We start from the raw sequence: 15,310 nt of genomic DNA, 5'->3' as shown, positions 1-15,310 counted from the left end.
TTCCCTTCTTCCTAATTAGAAAAGACAGTAGGCTTTTCTCTGCAGATGCTAAGGAAGGATGCTCAGATCCTCGGCCAGTTCTCTCAAGTCCTGTGATCCACTATAATGAGAGAGGAGGCAACCTGGCCTGTTGAGATGATGTTCTGAATGCAAACAAGTTCAGGCCATGGCTGTAACTCACTAGATGAGCAGAAACTAAGACCCTGGGAGCCAGCCACTGTTCCGCTGACCTGCCCAAGGTTAGCGAGGGCAACCTGCCAATCCTTGGAGGGTACCAGAACTGTGTGCTTGAGGCACGCATATACACCAAAGAGGAAAATGCAAGCTGCCCAACAGAGAAGGACCTTCTGGCCACTACAGCTGTCCTAGATTTCCAAAGGACCCAACATTTTGTTCCCCCAATGGAGGCTGAGGTTGAGTAAAGAAAATTACACACGTCAGGAGCGATGTTTCAGCACCTGCCGAATTCTCCCTATCCATTTTAACTCTTTTCCTACACTTTCATCATGGAAGAGAAGTCAGGAGAGAGAGGCAGTATCCTCTCTTTGGTTGTCTCTAATTTTACCCCAACTGGCTTTTGACACTGTGTTCCATCGCTGTAATTCTCAGTTTTAGACAGGACGCCCACCGGCTCCCAGAGTATCTGCTATGTTACTCAACAAGGACCCTTCTCTCCTCCCACTGCTCCTGTCTGGCAGCTCTAAGAAGTCATGACACAAGTCACACTTTCCATCCCGTAATTCAGCATCCGATGAGCCCAAACCAGAAAGGAACCCAGGCTGTTAAGAGGATGTCCACGGCATGCACAAGGTGTTCTGGCGAGGGCAAAAGAAAGGGCTGTGTGTACGTACTCGATGTACTCTCTCTTGTTTTCGTTCGTTACCATTATTTCTGACCCGTTGGGCTTCAGATCCACTTGATATGTCTGCAATTACAAAGATAAAACAACGATCACCATCATGAAGCTATCTTGCATATTATCACTGAGTAATAACGTCTCACTATGAGAGGAACGTAAGTAAAATTTATTCAGAACTCTTTACCAGAAAATGGGCTCTGTGTCCAGGGGAGTATCTAATGAGGCCTTTAAATTGTTAAGATGTTACACGCTTAAAGATGTTATCATCGAAGGCAAATGATTTTATGGTTATTTATGAGTTTTAATTATCCTTCATACATTAGCAACAGTGGAGAACAACACTTTTTTTCATCTGCTATTGACTTACCAAGAAATTTAATTATGTTTCACAGAAAAGACAGGGTACATCCATCAAGATTGCAGAGATCCCAATTTGTTGCTGAAAATTAGATTTTATAGCCGTAAAAAAAATACGTGGAATTTCTTTCAAAGGGGAAAAACACAGGGACTTACAAGAGAGAAGCTGAGGAAGTCAAGTGAGGGATGGACCCACCTGCCCCCGGAGAACCCCCACCTTTCTGTGCATCAGGCACCACCTCGGGCTTCCCCCGTGGCTCAGCGATAAAAGAATCTGCCTGCAGTGCAGGAGACGCAGGTTCGAGCCCTGGGTCGGGAAGATCCTTGGAGGAGGGTTTGGAAACCCACTCCAGCGTTCTTGTCTGGAGAATCCCATGGATGGAGGAGCCTAGCAGGCTACAGTCCACGGGGTCACAAAGGGTCGGACACAACTGAAGGGACTTAGCAGGCACACGACACCGCCTCCCGGCTCCCTGTCCCAGAACGTCCCCGCCTCCATCAGAGCCGCCCAGGAGCGCAGAAAGCAAAGACGCCAAACCCAAGGCAGAGTCTCCTCCTCTGCTAGCCCTGGCTTAACATCCGAGTGGACAAAGCAGTAAGTAGCAGAAGGGAAGGAAGAGTCTACTGATCTAACGGGAAAGTGTTTACTCTCGTGGAAATTCCGGGGAAATAAAGAGGAAAAAAATACCACCCACAGCTCCCCTATTCATGGATAACCACTTTTATATTCTGCTGGGAGTCCTCGCAGTCTTTTCCCCACATGCATCTGGCTATGTCCAGGAGGAGGCCAAGCCTGAGGGAGCGGGTTTTCCAGAGTAAACGTCCAGGTCACATCCCTCACGCGGGATGCAGTCACAAACCCCTGCTCTGACACAGGTCCACTTTCAGCGACCCCACCCCAGCTCCAATACTCTGGCCACCAGATGAAGAGCTGACTCACTGGAAAAGACCCTGATGCTGGGAAAGACTAAAGCCAGGAGAAGGGGGCAGCAGAGGATGAGATGGTTGGATGGCACCACCGACTCCATGGACAGGAGTTTGAGCAAACTTGGGAGATAGTCAAGGACAGGGAAGCCTGCTGTGGACACCCCTTAGCAACTGCGCAGCGCAACAGAGTGCCTCAGCCCTGCCACACACACCCAGGAGCAGACCGGACGTCTCTGGCATGCCTCTCACACCCTCCTCCTGTCAGCATTTCCTCTGATGGTGCGCCTGACTGTTGTTCTTTTTCACGTGGAGGCAGCTTATTCAATCTAGGCCTGCGGATCCTCGGTCTTGGACCTTCCTGTGTTCTTCTTCCTCCTTTTCTTCATTGTCTGGGAAGGGACCTAGCTTCTCTCCCACATGACTGAACCCCACTTTCTACAACGTCAATACGATGCTTTCCTGTCCCCAGTATGGACTTAACTGCTACTGTATTTTTATATTTCTTCAAATCCTTCCTTCCCACCGGGCTCCCTTCCACAGCTGTCTTCCAGCCTGTCCAGTCACCACCCCATCCCCCTCCAGCGGGGATCTGCTCTTGTCCCGTGTATGTCCCAGCACTTCTTGAGGATATTGAACAGTTCTGCTTAGGAAGTGGGATGGCAACAGGCATCAAGATTTTAAGGTGCAAATCCCTTCTTATAGTTACTTCTCTTTTAGGATTTATACCAATGGTAAGATATTGGTACAAAAATGTGTATTTCAGGATTACAGGCCTCATACTGTTTATATGGTGAGATGCTGACATAGCTTAGATGCTGACCACTAGGGCGTGGCTAAAATCTGGTTGGTCTACGGGGCTTCCTTGGTGGCTCAGCGGTAAGGAACTCGCCTGCCAGCGCAGGAGACACCCCACATGCGGTGGAGCAACCAAGTCTGTAACTGTTGAGCCTGCGCTCCAGAGCCCACGCGCCCAAACAGAGAGGCCACCGCGGCGAGCAGCCGGGGCGGCGGGACAAAGAGGCGCTCTCCGCTCACCACGACCAGAGAAGAGCGCCCGCAGAGCAACACAGGCCCTGTGCAGCCACAAATACATAAAAGTCATTAAAAAAAGATGTTTGGTCTATGGAATGAAATCCAGCGTAGCTATTAAAAAATGGTATTTACTGACATGGAAAGCTACCTAGGATTTATTAAGTTAAAACTGTGCACATTCTACAATTCCACTCCTGTAATTAATAAATAAAAATACCTTGTGTGTTTACAGAGAACAATTCTGGAAGATACAAACCAAAATTTAATGGTGATTTTTCTCTAGGTGGTACGAGTGAAGGGTGATTTTAATATGTGTTTACTGTACCGACTTTATTACAAAGATCAATATTTTATTATTTTTATAATCAGATATATGAAATTATTTTTGAAAGTAAAAAAAAAAAAAGAGCAGACTGTACTATCTGTGCTAGGGAAGGAATTGCTGGCCAGGGCAACTCTGGGTCACATGGCTGATCAGGGCCACAGTTTCTCCGGGGGGCAGTGATGGGGGTTCGGGGGCGGCAGGCCCTTCCCTGGATAAGGTGAGTCCTCCCAGAGCCTCAGCTGCCCCCCTCCCTGGCCTCACACACCCCTGTGGGCAGGAACAGCTGTTATTCAAACTCCATTAGAAACTCACGTCCTTTGAGTCAGCGATGCCATCCAACTATCCTCTACTGTCCCTTCTCCTGCTGCCCTCAATCTTTCCAGGCACCAGGGTCTTTAAAAATTCCACTTTTTAAAAACAGTTGTCGTCTTGTGTCTGAACTCCTTCCTTAAGGACCCAACACTAACAAACTAACACAGCGCCTGGCACACAGAGGGGTCAACAGTGCTGATGGAAGAAAACTTCTTTCTTGAAGTCTCTTGGCCCAAGTACGAACTCCTCTCTTGTCTTTGTAAAACAAGACCACGAAGACCAGCAGAACCTCTGGGATGCGGCTCTCACAGAACTGGACCCCACTTCTTTGCTAAGTAACAACTTGGGGACCCACACAGGTCTCCCCAATCTTCTGGCAGACGCTTTAGGACAAAGGTCTGAGAAGTCCGCAGAGACACTGGGTCCAATCGGGCGTGCCGGACCTGGTCAGTCTGGCTGCTTCTCCTCCCGCTCCTGGGCGCTGCTGTCCCCGTCCTCCCCAGGCTCCCCCGGCGATCAGCGCCTCTTCCCACCTTCACGCTCCCCGCAGCTGCCCCTGCCCATCTTCCTGACCCCGTCTTGGAGGAGCCGCCTCCTCCCTGGGTTCTTGGTCTGGCCTCTCCCCTCTCTCTCCCCTCCTGTTTCCAGTGTCTGTCTTTCCCCGGTTTGCTCTCCCCCACCCAGTGCTTCTCAGCCTTTTTCCCCAGTCAGCACCCCCCGAAGAGCCTTTTTAGATGCCACCCCCCCTCAATTGCCCCTTTCCTCTTGTGCAATCTTACCAAAGACGCCTATGGGACACTAGCAGTATGTTCTGTGGCCCCGTGGAGGACACAAGCCATTGTGATGGCTGAGACCTCTTGTCCTCTAAGAACAGGTTTTTGCCCTCAAAGGAGCACTGTCATCCTAACTGGAAACGTGTGCCTTCGCCCAGCTCAGGCCAGGCCCCAAAGAGCTCTCCTGTGCGGCTGCCGCCCAGTCTCTGCCCTGCCCCACTGCACAGCTTCTCACACATCCCCGCGGCGGGCGCCTCGCCCATCAGGCGCTGCTTTGCCCGCGGCGGGCGCCTCTCGCCCATCAGGCGCTGCTTTGCTGGTCCTGCAGTGCAGAGTTTCTGCGTGTCACGGCTCTGAAAGCATGTCTCCTCCCGGTGGGGCACGTGTGTGTGGGGCGTACATGAGTGCATGGTTTACATCTCTGGTTGGTGTATGACGATTGTTAAATATTGAAATTTGTTCACTTGAAACATTTTTAATAGGCCCCCCACCCAGCAGCTCCAGATTCTCACCAACCAGAAAGAAAACAAACCAGAAAAACATGGCAACAGCTGCAGTTCCATTATACAAAGTGACAGCCACCACCAACGATCACGGGCTGAAATTTCTAATTACAGAAGGAGAAAAAGCTTAGAGCACTGAGGAAGGCTGACCGCATGCACATCTCGCTTCTGTGGGAACTTCACTCCACTGAAGGAATGACTTTACTTTTTGGTACAAGGAGGTGTGGGCTCCCTTTTGGGTTAGAAAAACTGCAATGCACTGCAGAGCCAAGGAAACCATAAACAAGATGAAAAGACAACCTTCAACATGGAAGAAAATAACTGCAAATGAAGCAACTTACATAGGATTAATCTCCAAAATACATAAGCAGTTCATGCAGCTCAGTATCAGAAAAATAAAACGGCGGCTTTGCAAAGGGCTGGAGAGGGCAACGCCTGCACAAGCCTCTTGCTGATGTCCACGTTTTGGGCTCAACAACTCTGTTCTGAGCACCGGCCTTGCAGCGGGCACTGTGAGCTGGTGAGTGCACAGCGGTGAGCAACAGGCAGCCCCAGGACAGCCACCACCGGGCTGAGCCGACGGGCGAGGCAGATGTGGAACATGCAACTGTACCAGATGAGACAGATGTGGAACATGCAATCGTACAAATGAGTGGAAAGGCACTTATGGTACCTGCCACAGGGAGACATGAGAGACCCTCTGAAGGACTGGGGTCTGGGGTCAGAGCTGGCTGTCTGAACCGAGGCTGGGAGTGTGTTCCCCACTGAAGGAATGGAATGTGCAAAGGTTCTGAGGCAAGAAGGAGCTTGGTGTGTGCAACAGGTCTCATGGCAGCAGACCCAGAAAGTATGAGAGGCAGCAATGACGCAAAGTGCAGCTGAGACAAGTATGCTGGGCCTGGCCACGCAGGACGTCACGGGGCACATACAGGGTTTGGGGCTTTATCTCGACAGTGACAAAATGGGAATTCTCTGTGTGCTTTCAGCAGAGGAATGACATGATCATCTCACATTCTGCCAAGACCGCTCTGCCACTGTAGGAGGTCAAGGTGGATATAAAAGACCAGTTAGACGTCTACAAGGGGGGGCTTCATGGTGAAGAATCCGCCTGCCAGTGCAGGAGACACAAGTTCAATCCCTGATCCAAGAAGATCGAAGATCCCATGATGCTGTGGATCAACCAAGCCAGTGTGCTACAGCTACTGGGCTTGTGCTCTAGAGCCCGGCGACTGCAGCTGCTGAGCCCATGGGCCCTAGAACCTGTGCTCCACAACAAGAGGAGGCACCGCGACGAGAAGCCCACACCCTACAGCTAGAGGGCAGCCCTGCTCGCTGCGGCCGGAGAAAGCCCGAGCAGCGACGGAGACTCAGCTCAGCCGGGAAATGAATAAAGGTTTATATATGTATATAATAGATATCACTATATATTATGTGCGACCCCATGGACTATATAGGCCATGGAATTCTCCAGGCCAGAATACTGGAGTGGGTCGCCTTTCCCTTCTCCAGGGGATCTTTCCAACCCAGGCATCAAACCCAGGTCTCCCGCATTGCAGGAGGATTCTTTACCAGCTGAGCCAGAAGGGAAGCCATATAATATGTATATGGTAGCTTACCCTCAGGTATTCGTGAGGGGGCAGACAGGGAAAACAGAGAGAACTGACAAATAGCAGGGAGTAAAAACGAACAGGGCCTGGTGAGGGACTGAATGTGGGAGATGAGAGCTAGGTTTCACTCTGTATTTTTTCCAGAATACAAAATAGATATGCTAGTTCCTTGTTAATCAGGCTTAGCTCTCTCAAAAGGAAAGGCAGTACTTTCACAAACAGGCTCCTAATCATCATCTTACTCATCTTGCCAGTCTGTTCTGCTCACATTACTCTACCTGATTCAAGCCAAAGTCAGAAACATCCACATTAAATGAGGAGGCTTGAGAACTGTCTGTAATGAATAATTGACATGAATTATGACGATCATCAGCGCCTTTATCAGAAGTCTACTTAAAACGCAAACATTTTCTGTTTGGTTTGTGCTTGTTAGGTAGAAACAGTTACATTTAACTGTAACTGAGGAAGGTCTCTCAGGGCGTCTGCATTGAATCATGGCATCAGTAATGCCTTCTGAACTGTGTTATTTAAGTTAGTCGTATGGAGTCCTATGGGCTTCCCTGATGGCTCAGCAGTGAAGAATCATCTGTAAAGCAAGAGACGGAGGAGACATGGGTTCGATCCCTGGGTTGGGAAGATGACCTGGAGAAGGAAATGGCAACCCGCTCCAGTATTCTTGCCTGGAGACTCCCATGGACAGAGGAGCCTGGAGGGCTACAGTCCAAAGGGTTGCAGAGTCAGATAAGACAGACCGACTTGACTGAGCATGGATGGAGCTCTGTAAGTGGATATACATGAGACCCTTCCTTTTGCATTTGACAGTCCAAGACTGATTTTAAGTCTTCTTGGCTCTTTCGTCTCCCTCCATGTGTTAAAAATGCAAAGAAGACATACTTTCAGGATGATTAGCCATGTGTTGCTGCTGCTAAGTCACTTCAGTCGTGTCCGACCCTGTGTGACCCCATAGATGGCAGCCCACCAGGCTTCCCGTCCCTGAGATTCTCAAGGCAAGAACACTGGTGTGGTTGCCATTTCCTTCTCCAATGCATGAAAGTGAAAAGTGAAAGTGAAGTTGCTCAGTCATGTCTGACTCTTGGTGACCCCATGGACTGGAGCCTACCAGGCTCCTCCATCCATGGGATTTTCCAGGCAAGAGTACTGGAGTGGGGTGCCATTGCCTTCTCTGAGCCATGTGTTACCCTTTAAAAATTGGCAGTCAAGACCCTTAAAAAAAAGGTCCAGCTTAATAAGAAGTCACCACAATTCCAATTACATTTTGTTTTCTCACACTTGGAGCTTCCGTTACTTCTAACATTAAAAAAACGAGATCAGTTCGGTTCAGTCCTTTGCTCACTAAGCATGCAGTAGGCATCACTACACGCTGGGCCCTGGAGAAATCCAAGAACCTTGAGGGCTCAGGGGAGGCAGCTGGTCAGTGGTGGCTGGAGGTCAGTGTGGGGAGGGCCCCAGAGGTGGGGGGGTGCTTCAAGGAGACAGTGCCACGTAGACTGCGGAGGGCAAGGGGCATCTTGGGGGGCAGCACGGCAGGCACCCGTGGCTGTGAAGGTGGGAGGAAGGAGGTGTCAGGAGGGAAGGTAAAGGTGCGCCGTGCAGGGAAGGCCGTGGCTCACACTGAAGGGCACAGGACGGCCAGTGGAGGAGATGCTGAGCAGAACGGTTCCGCATCCAGGTGTGCTTTCCACAGTGACCACATCCGGAGCACACGTGTGGGGGCATCAGGGAGAGGACTGGAGAGGGCACGACGTGGGGACCAGGGGCCTGAGCGAGGGGAGGTGTGGATGAGGGAAGCGACGAGGACGTGGTGACCAGCTGCACGCAGGGTCGGGACGTGGGAGGAAAGAGGGAAGAGGCCAAGGTGGAGGGGGTGGGGCCACTGATCAGACGGAGGCAGGGGGTGGGGCTGGGAGGAGGAAGTGGCTTTAGTTCAGTCTGGGGACCTGCGGGTCTTTCTGGAGGGAGGAGGGGTTTAAGAGACCAAGGGGAATCTGAACACGAGAGGAGGGGTGTGGACCAGAGATAACAGACTGGGTGAGCAGTGCAGAGGTGGGTGGAACCTGAACCACACGGTGGGTGAGCGCTGGGGTCAGGAGCAGAAAAGAAGCAGGCAGAGGAGCATCCACGTCGTAGGGCTGACAGAAGCAGCTGGTCTGGGAAGAGCGGGAAGGGTGAAGGGGGGAGGGGTGACGGGGGAGGGGCTCGAGGGAGGGTGAGGGGTGAATGGGGCGGGGTGATGGGGGAGAGGAGGGGTGACTTGGAGGGGCTCAAGGGAAGGGGGAACAGAAGAAGGAAGCAGATTAAGGGCAGGAACCCATTTACATTTAGTCCTTGGGGGGCTACTGCTAATCTGGATGGGACACCTTAGTTGGGGACGGGTGTGCAGAAAAGGTCTCCCTCCCCGTTCCCCACAACAAGACTCCCACAGGGACAGGCGGCGCCCACCGTCTGTGAGGAGTTTTGGTCACGAAGCACAATATGCAGCAAAAAAAGGATGGGAGGGCAAACGAGATTCTTAAAGGAATCACTGATTGTTTACATTTATCACAAGGTCTCTCTCATCCCTGGCGTTTGAAATTTTATGAGCCTCAACTCTGCCAGCCAAGAAGGAACGAAAACACAGACTCCCCAAGTCCCGCCCACCCCCAGGCTCACACTCGTGACTGCTCTTGGCTCAAGCATATGTAACATTAATCCTGGTATCTATGTGATCACCTTATCGCTGAATAGTTTTTGCCCCCACACCTCTTTGTCAGAAACTCCTTTTTATCCAGCGGCATCAGCTTCTTTTTTCTAAGACTATGAACCCCAGAGGGCAGGGACCTGATTTCCCCGCCTCACTTATAAAACTGAGCCCAGCATCATGAATAGACAGAGATGTGAACACACTTTTGGGGCGGTGGAGGACACTTTCAGTAATCTCTGATGCAATAAAGAACAAACTAACATCATCTTCCATAGTCAACCCTTAAAATGGGCTCCCTGACCTCATGAACGTCAAGGCTATGAGGCCTGGTCTGGGAGATGGAACTCTCTCTGGACTTTTGTGAAAGGACGGGAGCCGGGGCTGGATAACATCTTGAGAAGACCCTCCCTGGCCCTGCAAGCAGTGTTATCATAGGGGACAAATGAATCAAAGGTAACACATCCCCTAGACAACGTCAGGGTGATGACGAGAATTCCAAGCAGGCAATTTTCATCTCTGAAATTAATCTTTACAGTTAACATAGCCTGAGCTATGGTTTTTTCAGTAGTCCTGTACAGATATGACAGTTGGACCATAAAGAAGGCAGAGAGCCGAAGAATTGGTGCTTTTGAACTGTGGTGTTGGAGAAAACTCTTAGAGTTCCTTGGACTACAAGGAGATCCAACTAGTCCATTCTAAAGGAAATCAGTCCTGAATGTTCATTAGAAGGACTGATCCTGAAGCTGAAACTCCAATGCTTTGGCCACCTGATGTGAAGAACTGACTCATTTGAAAAGTCCCTGATGCTGGGAAAGATTGAAGGCAGGAGGAGAAGCGGACAACAGAGGATGAGATGGTTGGATGGCATTACTGACTTGATGGACACAAGTTTGAGTAAGCTCCGGGAGTTGGTGATGGACAGGGAAGCCTGGTGTGCTGCATCCATGGGGTTGCAAAGAGTCAGACATGAACTTAACTGAGCCACAAGGACAGTACAGGTGCCAAGCAAGGAGGTTAGAAAACCCTGAGCCTGCTGAGCCCCAAAAGACAAATTTCATCATGACAAGGGAACTATCAAAGCAGAGGGAACAAAGTCAAGGTCCCCAGACATCACCTCTTCCCGGTCACATATTTATATCACTAAGCAAACACGGACACTGTATCTAAATTTTAAAACCAGGGAGCCAACATTCACATTCAGATCTACTTTAGCTGAGAAGCAGGTACTACTTCATGCCCCAGAGGCCTTAGAATTTCTCTGACTTTGCAGGAAGAGAAATTCTGTGGCTTCCCTGGTGGTTCTGACAGTAAAGCATCTGCCTGCGATGCGGGAGACCTGGGTTCGATCCCTGGGTTGGGAAGATCCCGTGGAGGAGGGTGTGGCAACCCACTCCAGTACTCTTGCCTGGAGAATCTCATGGACAGAGGAGCCTGGTAGGCTACAGTCCATGGTGTCGCAAAGAGTTGGACACGACTGAGCAACTTCTCTTTTGCAGGAAGAGAGGCAGCTGTAACTGGGATTAGCTTCCTGGCGTGACACTAAGGCGCTGGTGTGAGATGGTGATGAACACCCGAAGCTCCTGGTGGCCGTTTTCAATTGTCCAGCAAAGTTGTGGTGCAGCCTGTGCAGAAGCAAAGACTCTGAAAGTCAAGGGCGAGTGCGGGTGGCCGCCTACAACACATACCTGCCCAAAGTTCTCTTCATCAATGCAGAACATAAGGTCCAGTTCAGTTGGGTCATTTTCTAAGATCCATTTCAAAGAGTTGTAATATTCGCTATCCTATAAAATTGACACAAAAATTAAAATAAAGTATTTTTTTCAAAACAAACACTCATTTGACTTCTTTAAATGATTATGTTCTTCCAGTGTAATTCCATTCACAATCTCAAGAAATGCACTAGTTACTGATATCTTGTTTCCAGCTCTGCCCCACCCAACTCTCCCCTGCTGAGGGTTGTAGTTGGATCCCATCCTCTGAGAAGGGGAAGTGGCCTGCTCCGCAAGGCAGTCAGGAAATCATACAACTGGGCCTGTAGAGCTCAGTACACTCCCTGTCTCTTAAGAGTGAAAATATCAGAGGGAAGTAGGAAGGACAGAGAAAGCCCTAATTAAACGCCGGTGGTTTCAAGCTGTGCCGCTTCCTGGGCTTCTATCACTCTCTGCAAGTCACTGTGAGCAAAATTCAGAACACAGGCCCCAGAGCCTGGGCTCCAAGAAGGAAAAAGAGAATGTGGGCGCCTACTATCCCCGTGGGGGATAAAATTAATTTAGACTTGAAGAGAAACTTCTGTACTCCTAGCTTCCTCATTGCACAGTAACAAAAGCATAAAGCTTAAGTTAAAGGTGAGAGCTGAAGAGAAGCTTGAGATGGGTAAGGTGGATACGCAGAGCTACGGGCCCACAGAAAAACCAGCTGAGTGGCCTCGCATGCACGCTGGCCTTCTGCCCTCCCTCCATACCCAGAGGCTGTGCCGTGGGCCACGAGTACACGGCTCACGGACCCAACTCCACAGCACGCGCAGGCAGTGCAGCGGCAAGGCTGAGGGAAAAAGATGCTTCCTGATGGCCCCAGGGAAACCCTCCCCCGGCTCCCAACCCCGTGGAGGTGAACGGTGGGGTCACAGGTAAATTAAAAGAAAAACAGAAGCAAAGGATACTGGGAAAAGAGCATCGGATTTTGCTTTTACAGAAAATCCTTTCAGCTTTGAAAGGGTCAGCCTAGATTAAAAATGAGTAAGTTGAATGCAACATGAAAACCCAAATCAAAAGTCGGCAATTACTGTCTAATTTTTCACTCTTCTCCTGCAATGTAGTGGTCATTTACCCTTCTTCCATGTCTAGGATGACTTCAAATATTCTTCCCTTATCTACTGTTTGGCCTGGTCCCCTGCCATTTTTTTAGGTTGGAAAACAAAGGGATGACAGACGAGCCTGTAACCTGTTTGGTATTAGCAATTTCAATTTCAATGGGCAATGATGAGGTTTCTAGATGACCCTTGGGTTTAATTTGGTCTACCTAGTCCTGGGTAAGCAGAGGTAACTGAGTTGTGTGTGTGTCCACCGGAAATACCATGACTCTAGGAAATGTGAACAATGATTTGCTTATTTAAAAAGTTACAGAGATCAATTAACCTCTTGAACAACTAAATGTTCCCTGGTGCTCATACTGAACGAGGGTGCCCGTAAAAATCGCTGTGACTAGCACATGGCCTCAACTCCCTTTCTATAAAGCACAAGCAGCTCACGATGTCCACTGGAGTAACCCGTGTTTACTCACCACAGATTCCATGTCATTCAGAGTTATCTGCTTTCCCAGCATCATTTTATAAAACGGTCGAATGAAGAAACCTAAAACGTGGGGAAAACTGGGTTAGTTTCAAATCTTTGATGATGCTGTGCATCAGGGCACAAACTAAAAACTAACCCGCTTTCATGTGAACGAGACACCAGGGCAGAAGAATCGAGGGCTCTCTGCAGCCAGACATGGGCCTGGTGTGCATGGGGGTGGGGAGCGGATGGGGAAGCGGGGCAGTTACACTAACAGGGATTGCCCAGCGGAGAGTGGAGGCCAGAAAGGCTGCTGTGAGACGGCCAATGAGCTTCAAGCACAGGCAGGAACCTGCAGTGCAAATGCGCGTGTGCCCGGGGCGAGAAAGGCACTCCTGGCTAGGGGGGACAAAGCGGGGGCTCGCCGGGACAGTGGCACAGGGTGCCCTGGCTGGCAGGCCGGGAGGGACTGGGTAGTGGACACAGCGCTCCCACGAGGCACTGCAGAGTCTGGGCTGCTGCCCAGGGGCCAGGGGTCACCAACACGCCAGGAGGGAATCCTGTCTGCGTGTCAGTGTCATCGCTGGCGCCGTGGTGGGGAGAGGAGGACAGGGTGAGAAGGGAGCGTGGGAGACCGTGGAGGAGGCTGTGCGGCCTTCTGGGGGAGGAGGGGGCCTGAGCAGGGCGATAGCAGTGAGGAACACCCCCCGTGGTTCCACAGGGGCCCCCCACACCCGTGCCAGGCCGGCCTGTGCTGCACACCTCTCAACAGGACGCGGGAACCTCGGTCCCCCTCCTCCACCTTCAACCCCCATCCTCAGCCCGCCCCAGGTGTCCCCAGGCACCCACCCCCGGCAGCAGCTCCTGCCCCCTCGGGCTCAGCGTAGCCCTAAGACGAGGCTCAAACCCCGCCGGTGTCTGGGGAGGGAAGAAGGTGAGGCCCCAGATGGGGCTAGGGGGCCGACACTGACATGCTGCGTCTCTGCTCTGCCTCCAAGGGCAGTCACGGTCTTAAGGAGCACCTTCGTTATGGGCAAAGCATTAAGAAAAGAATCCATTGATTTACAGAGAACCAGTGAGAATCTTCTGCTTAAAATCTATGATGTGAGTAAGACACCTCATGATAGACCACAGAGAACACTGTCTTATTACCTTCAACACTTTTAAAAATAACTTACCATCTAGAAGTTTCCCATGAAATACTGCCAGCCCAGCAACTCTTCCAATGAAAGTGAAATAGGACAAATGATCTTCATTACAGAGGCCTGAATTGGGATTGATCTGAAGTGTGTAGTTGTCCCTTTTGGGGAGGAAGAGAGAAAAAAGAAATGTAATCAAATCAATTAGTCCTAAAGGAAATCAAACCTGAATAGTCACTGGAAGGACTGACGCTCCAATACTTTGGCCACCTGATGCCAAGAGCCAACTGAGTAGAAAAGACTCTGATGACGGGAAAGATTGAAGCCAAAAGGAGAAGGGGGTGACAGAGGATGAGACAGTTAGACAGCATCACCAACTCAATGGCCGTGAATTTGAGCAAACTCTGGGAGATGGTGAAGGACAGGGGAGCTTGTCCATGAGGTTGTAAGGAGTTGGACACTATTTAGCGACAGAACAATAGCAAAAGAAATGCAAGCATCTGAATTTTCTGTCTCTGCCTGTCAATAGGCTTTCAGACAGATGAGGTGAAAAAGCTAGAGAACAGGGTTTATTTAGAGGTTAGCCTCTTTCCATGACCAAGGACGGAGATCTACTGGAGCTGGTGCGCATGCCCTATTAAGGTAAACCTAAGGAACTGTGGACATCTGACTGTGCTGACTGACAAAAACGTCAGTTTCTTACGGTTCGGCCGAGTACCTTTGGAAGATGAGAAACAGCACAGACCACAGGGGCTCGACAGGGACTCCCTGCCACAGGAGTGCTTAGGTAAGGAAGAGGGTCTGCGGCCATACTCCTCTGGAGGGGCTCGACAGGGACTCCCCGCCACAGGAGTGCTTAGGTAAGGAACAGAGTCTGCAGCCAGGCTCCTCTGGAGGCCACTCTGGGATGTGGGTGAGGTGTGGGTGTGGTCTCTGATCCTCTCCTTTTTCATGGCTTTTATCAGTTTTACAAAATGGGAAATTCTTGGCCAGAGCACTGAGAAGAATACCGAGGCTGCTCTTTTCAAACAGCCCTCAGGAGACTGGCACCAGGGGGAAGACGTGGGAGAAGTCTTGGCCCCAAAGAGCACAGGCTGCTTCTCAAGGTCGACGACTCTCCTACTGAGGACTGGGCCCAGCCTGAGGCTTTGGAGAAGCCACAGCCTGGAGGATGAGACGGGCGGCCTTGTGCGCAGCTTGATTCCCAAGAAAGCCTCAGTCTTCACGCCCGGCAGTGGTGAAACCCTAATGCAAGGGGAAGGCAGGGCCTCACCTCACAGGCCCAGGACAGTCCTCTGGGTCCTAAAGGACGGATCCTCAATTTCCCTTTAAGTAGTACAATGTCAGAAAACTATTCCTGTTCATGAGACAATGACCTTCTGAATTGTGACAGTGACAAATTCCCCGAATTAGCATAACAAATGAACAGTGCTGTTCTTTACGATAAGTACCCAACACATTTTCCATTTCAATTACATGAACCCAACAGACAAGGGAAGAATTATT

General features: G+C 50.5%; 1 protein-coding gene across 11 annotated transcripts in view; it reads right to left on the bottom strand.

Annotated features, from left to right (window-relative positions):
• Nucleotides 1–15,310, bottom strand: part of NEDD4L (NEDD4 like E3 ubiquitin protein ligase) — a 380,166-nt gene that overhangs the window by 17,188 nt on the left and 347,668 nt on the right. For all 11 annotated transcript variants that reach the window (XM_070361948.1, XM_070361949.1, XM_070361951.1 and 8 more), the window contains 4 exons: nt 13,844–13,965; nt 12,676–12,746; nt 11,082–11,177; nt 852–925 (listed from right to left, as the gene is read on the bottom strand). In XM_070361948.1, coding sequence (XP_070218049.1) covers nt 852–925; nt 11,082–11,177; nt 12,676–12,746; nt 13,844–13,965 — 363 coding nt within the window. The remainder of the gene's footprint in view (nt 1–851; nt 926–11,081; nt 11,178–12,675; nt 12,747–13,843; nt 13,966–15,310) is intronic.

The sequence above is a fragment of the Bos mutus genome, chromosome 24, assembly GCF_027580195.1.
Source record: "Bos mutus isolate GX-2022 chromosome 24, NWIPB_WYAK_1.1, whole genome shotgun sequence".
In the NCBI taxonomy this organism is placed as follows: Eukaryota; Metazoa; Chordata; class Mammalia; order Artiodactyla; family Bovidae; genus Bos; species Bos mutus.
Note: the sequence above shows the minus strand (reverse complement) of the source record. Positions and strands in the feature narration are given on the sequence as shown.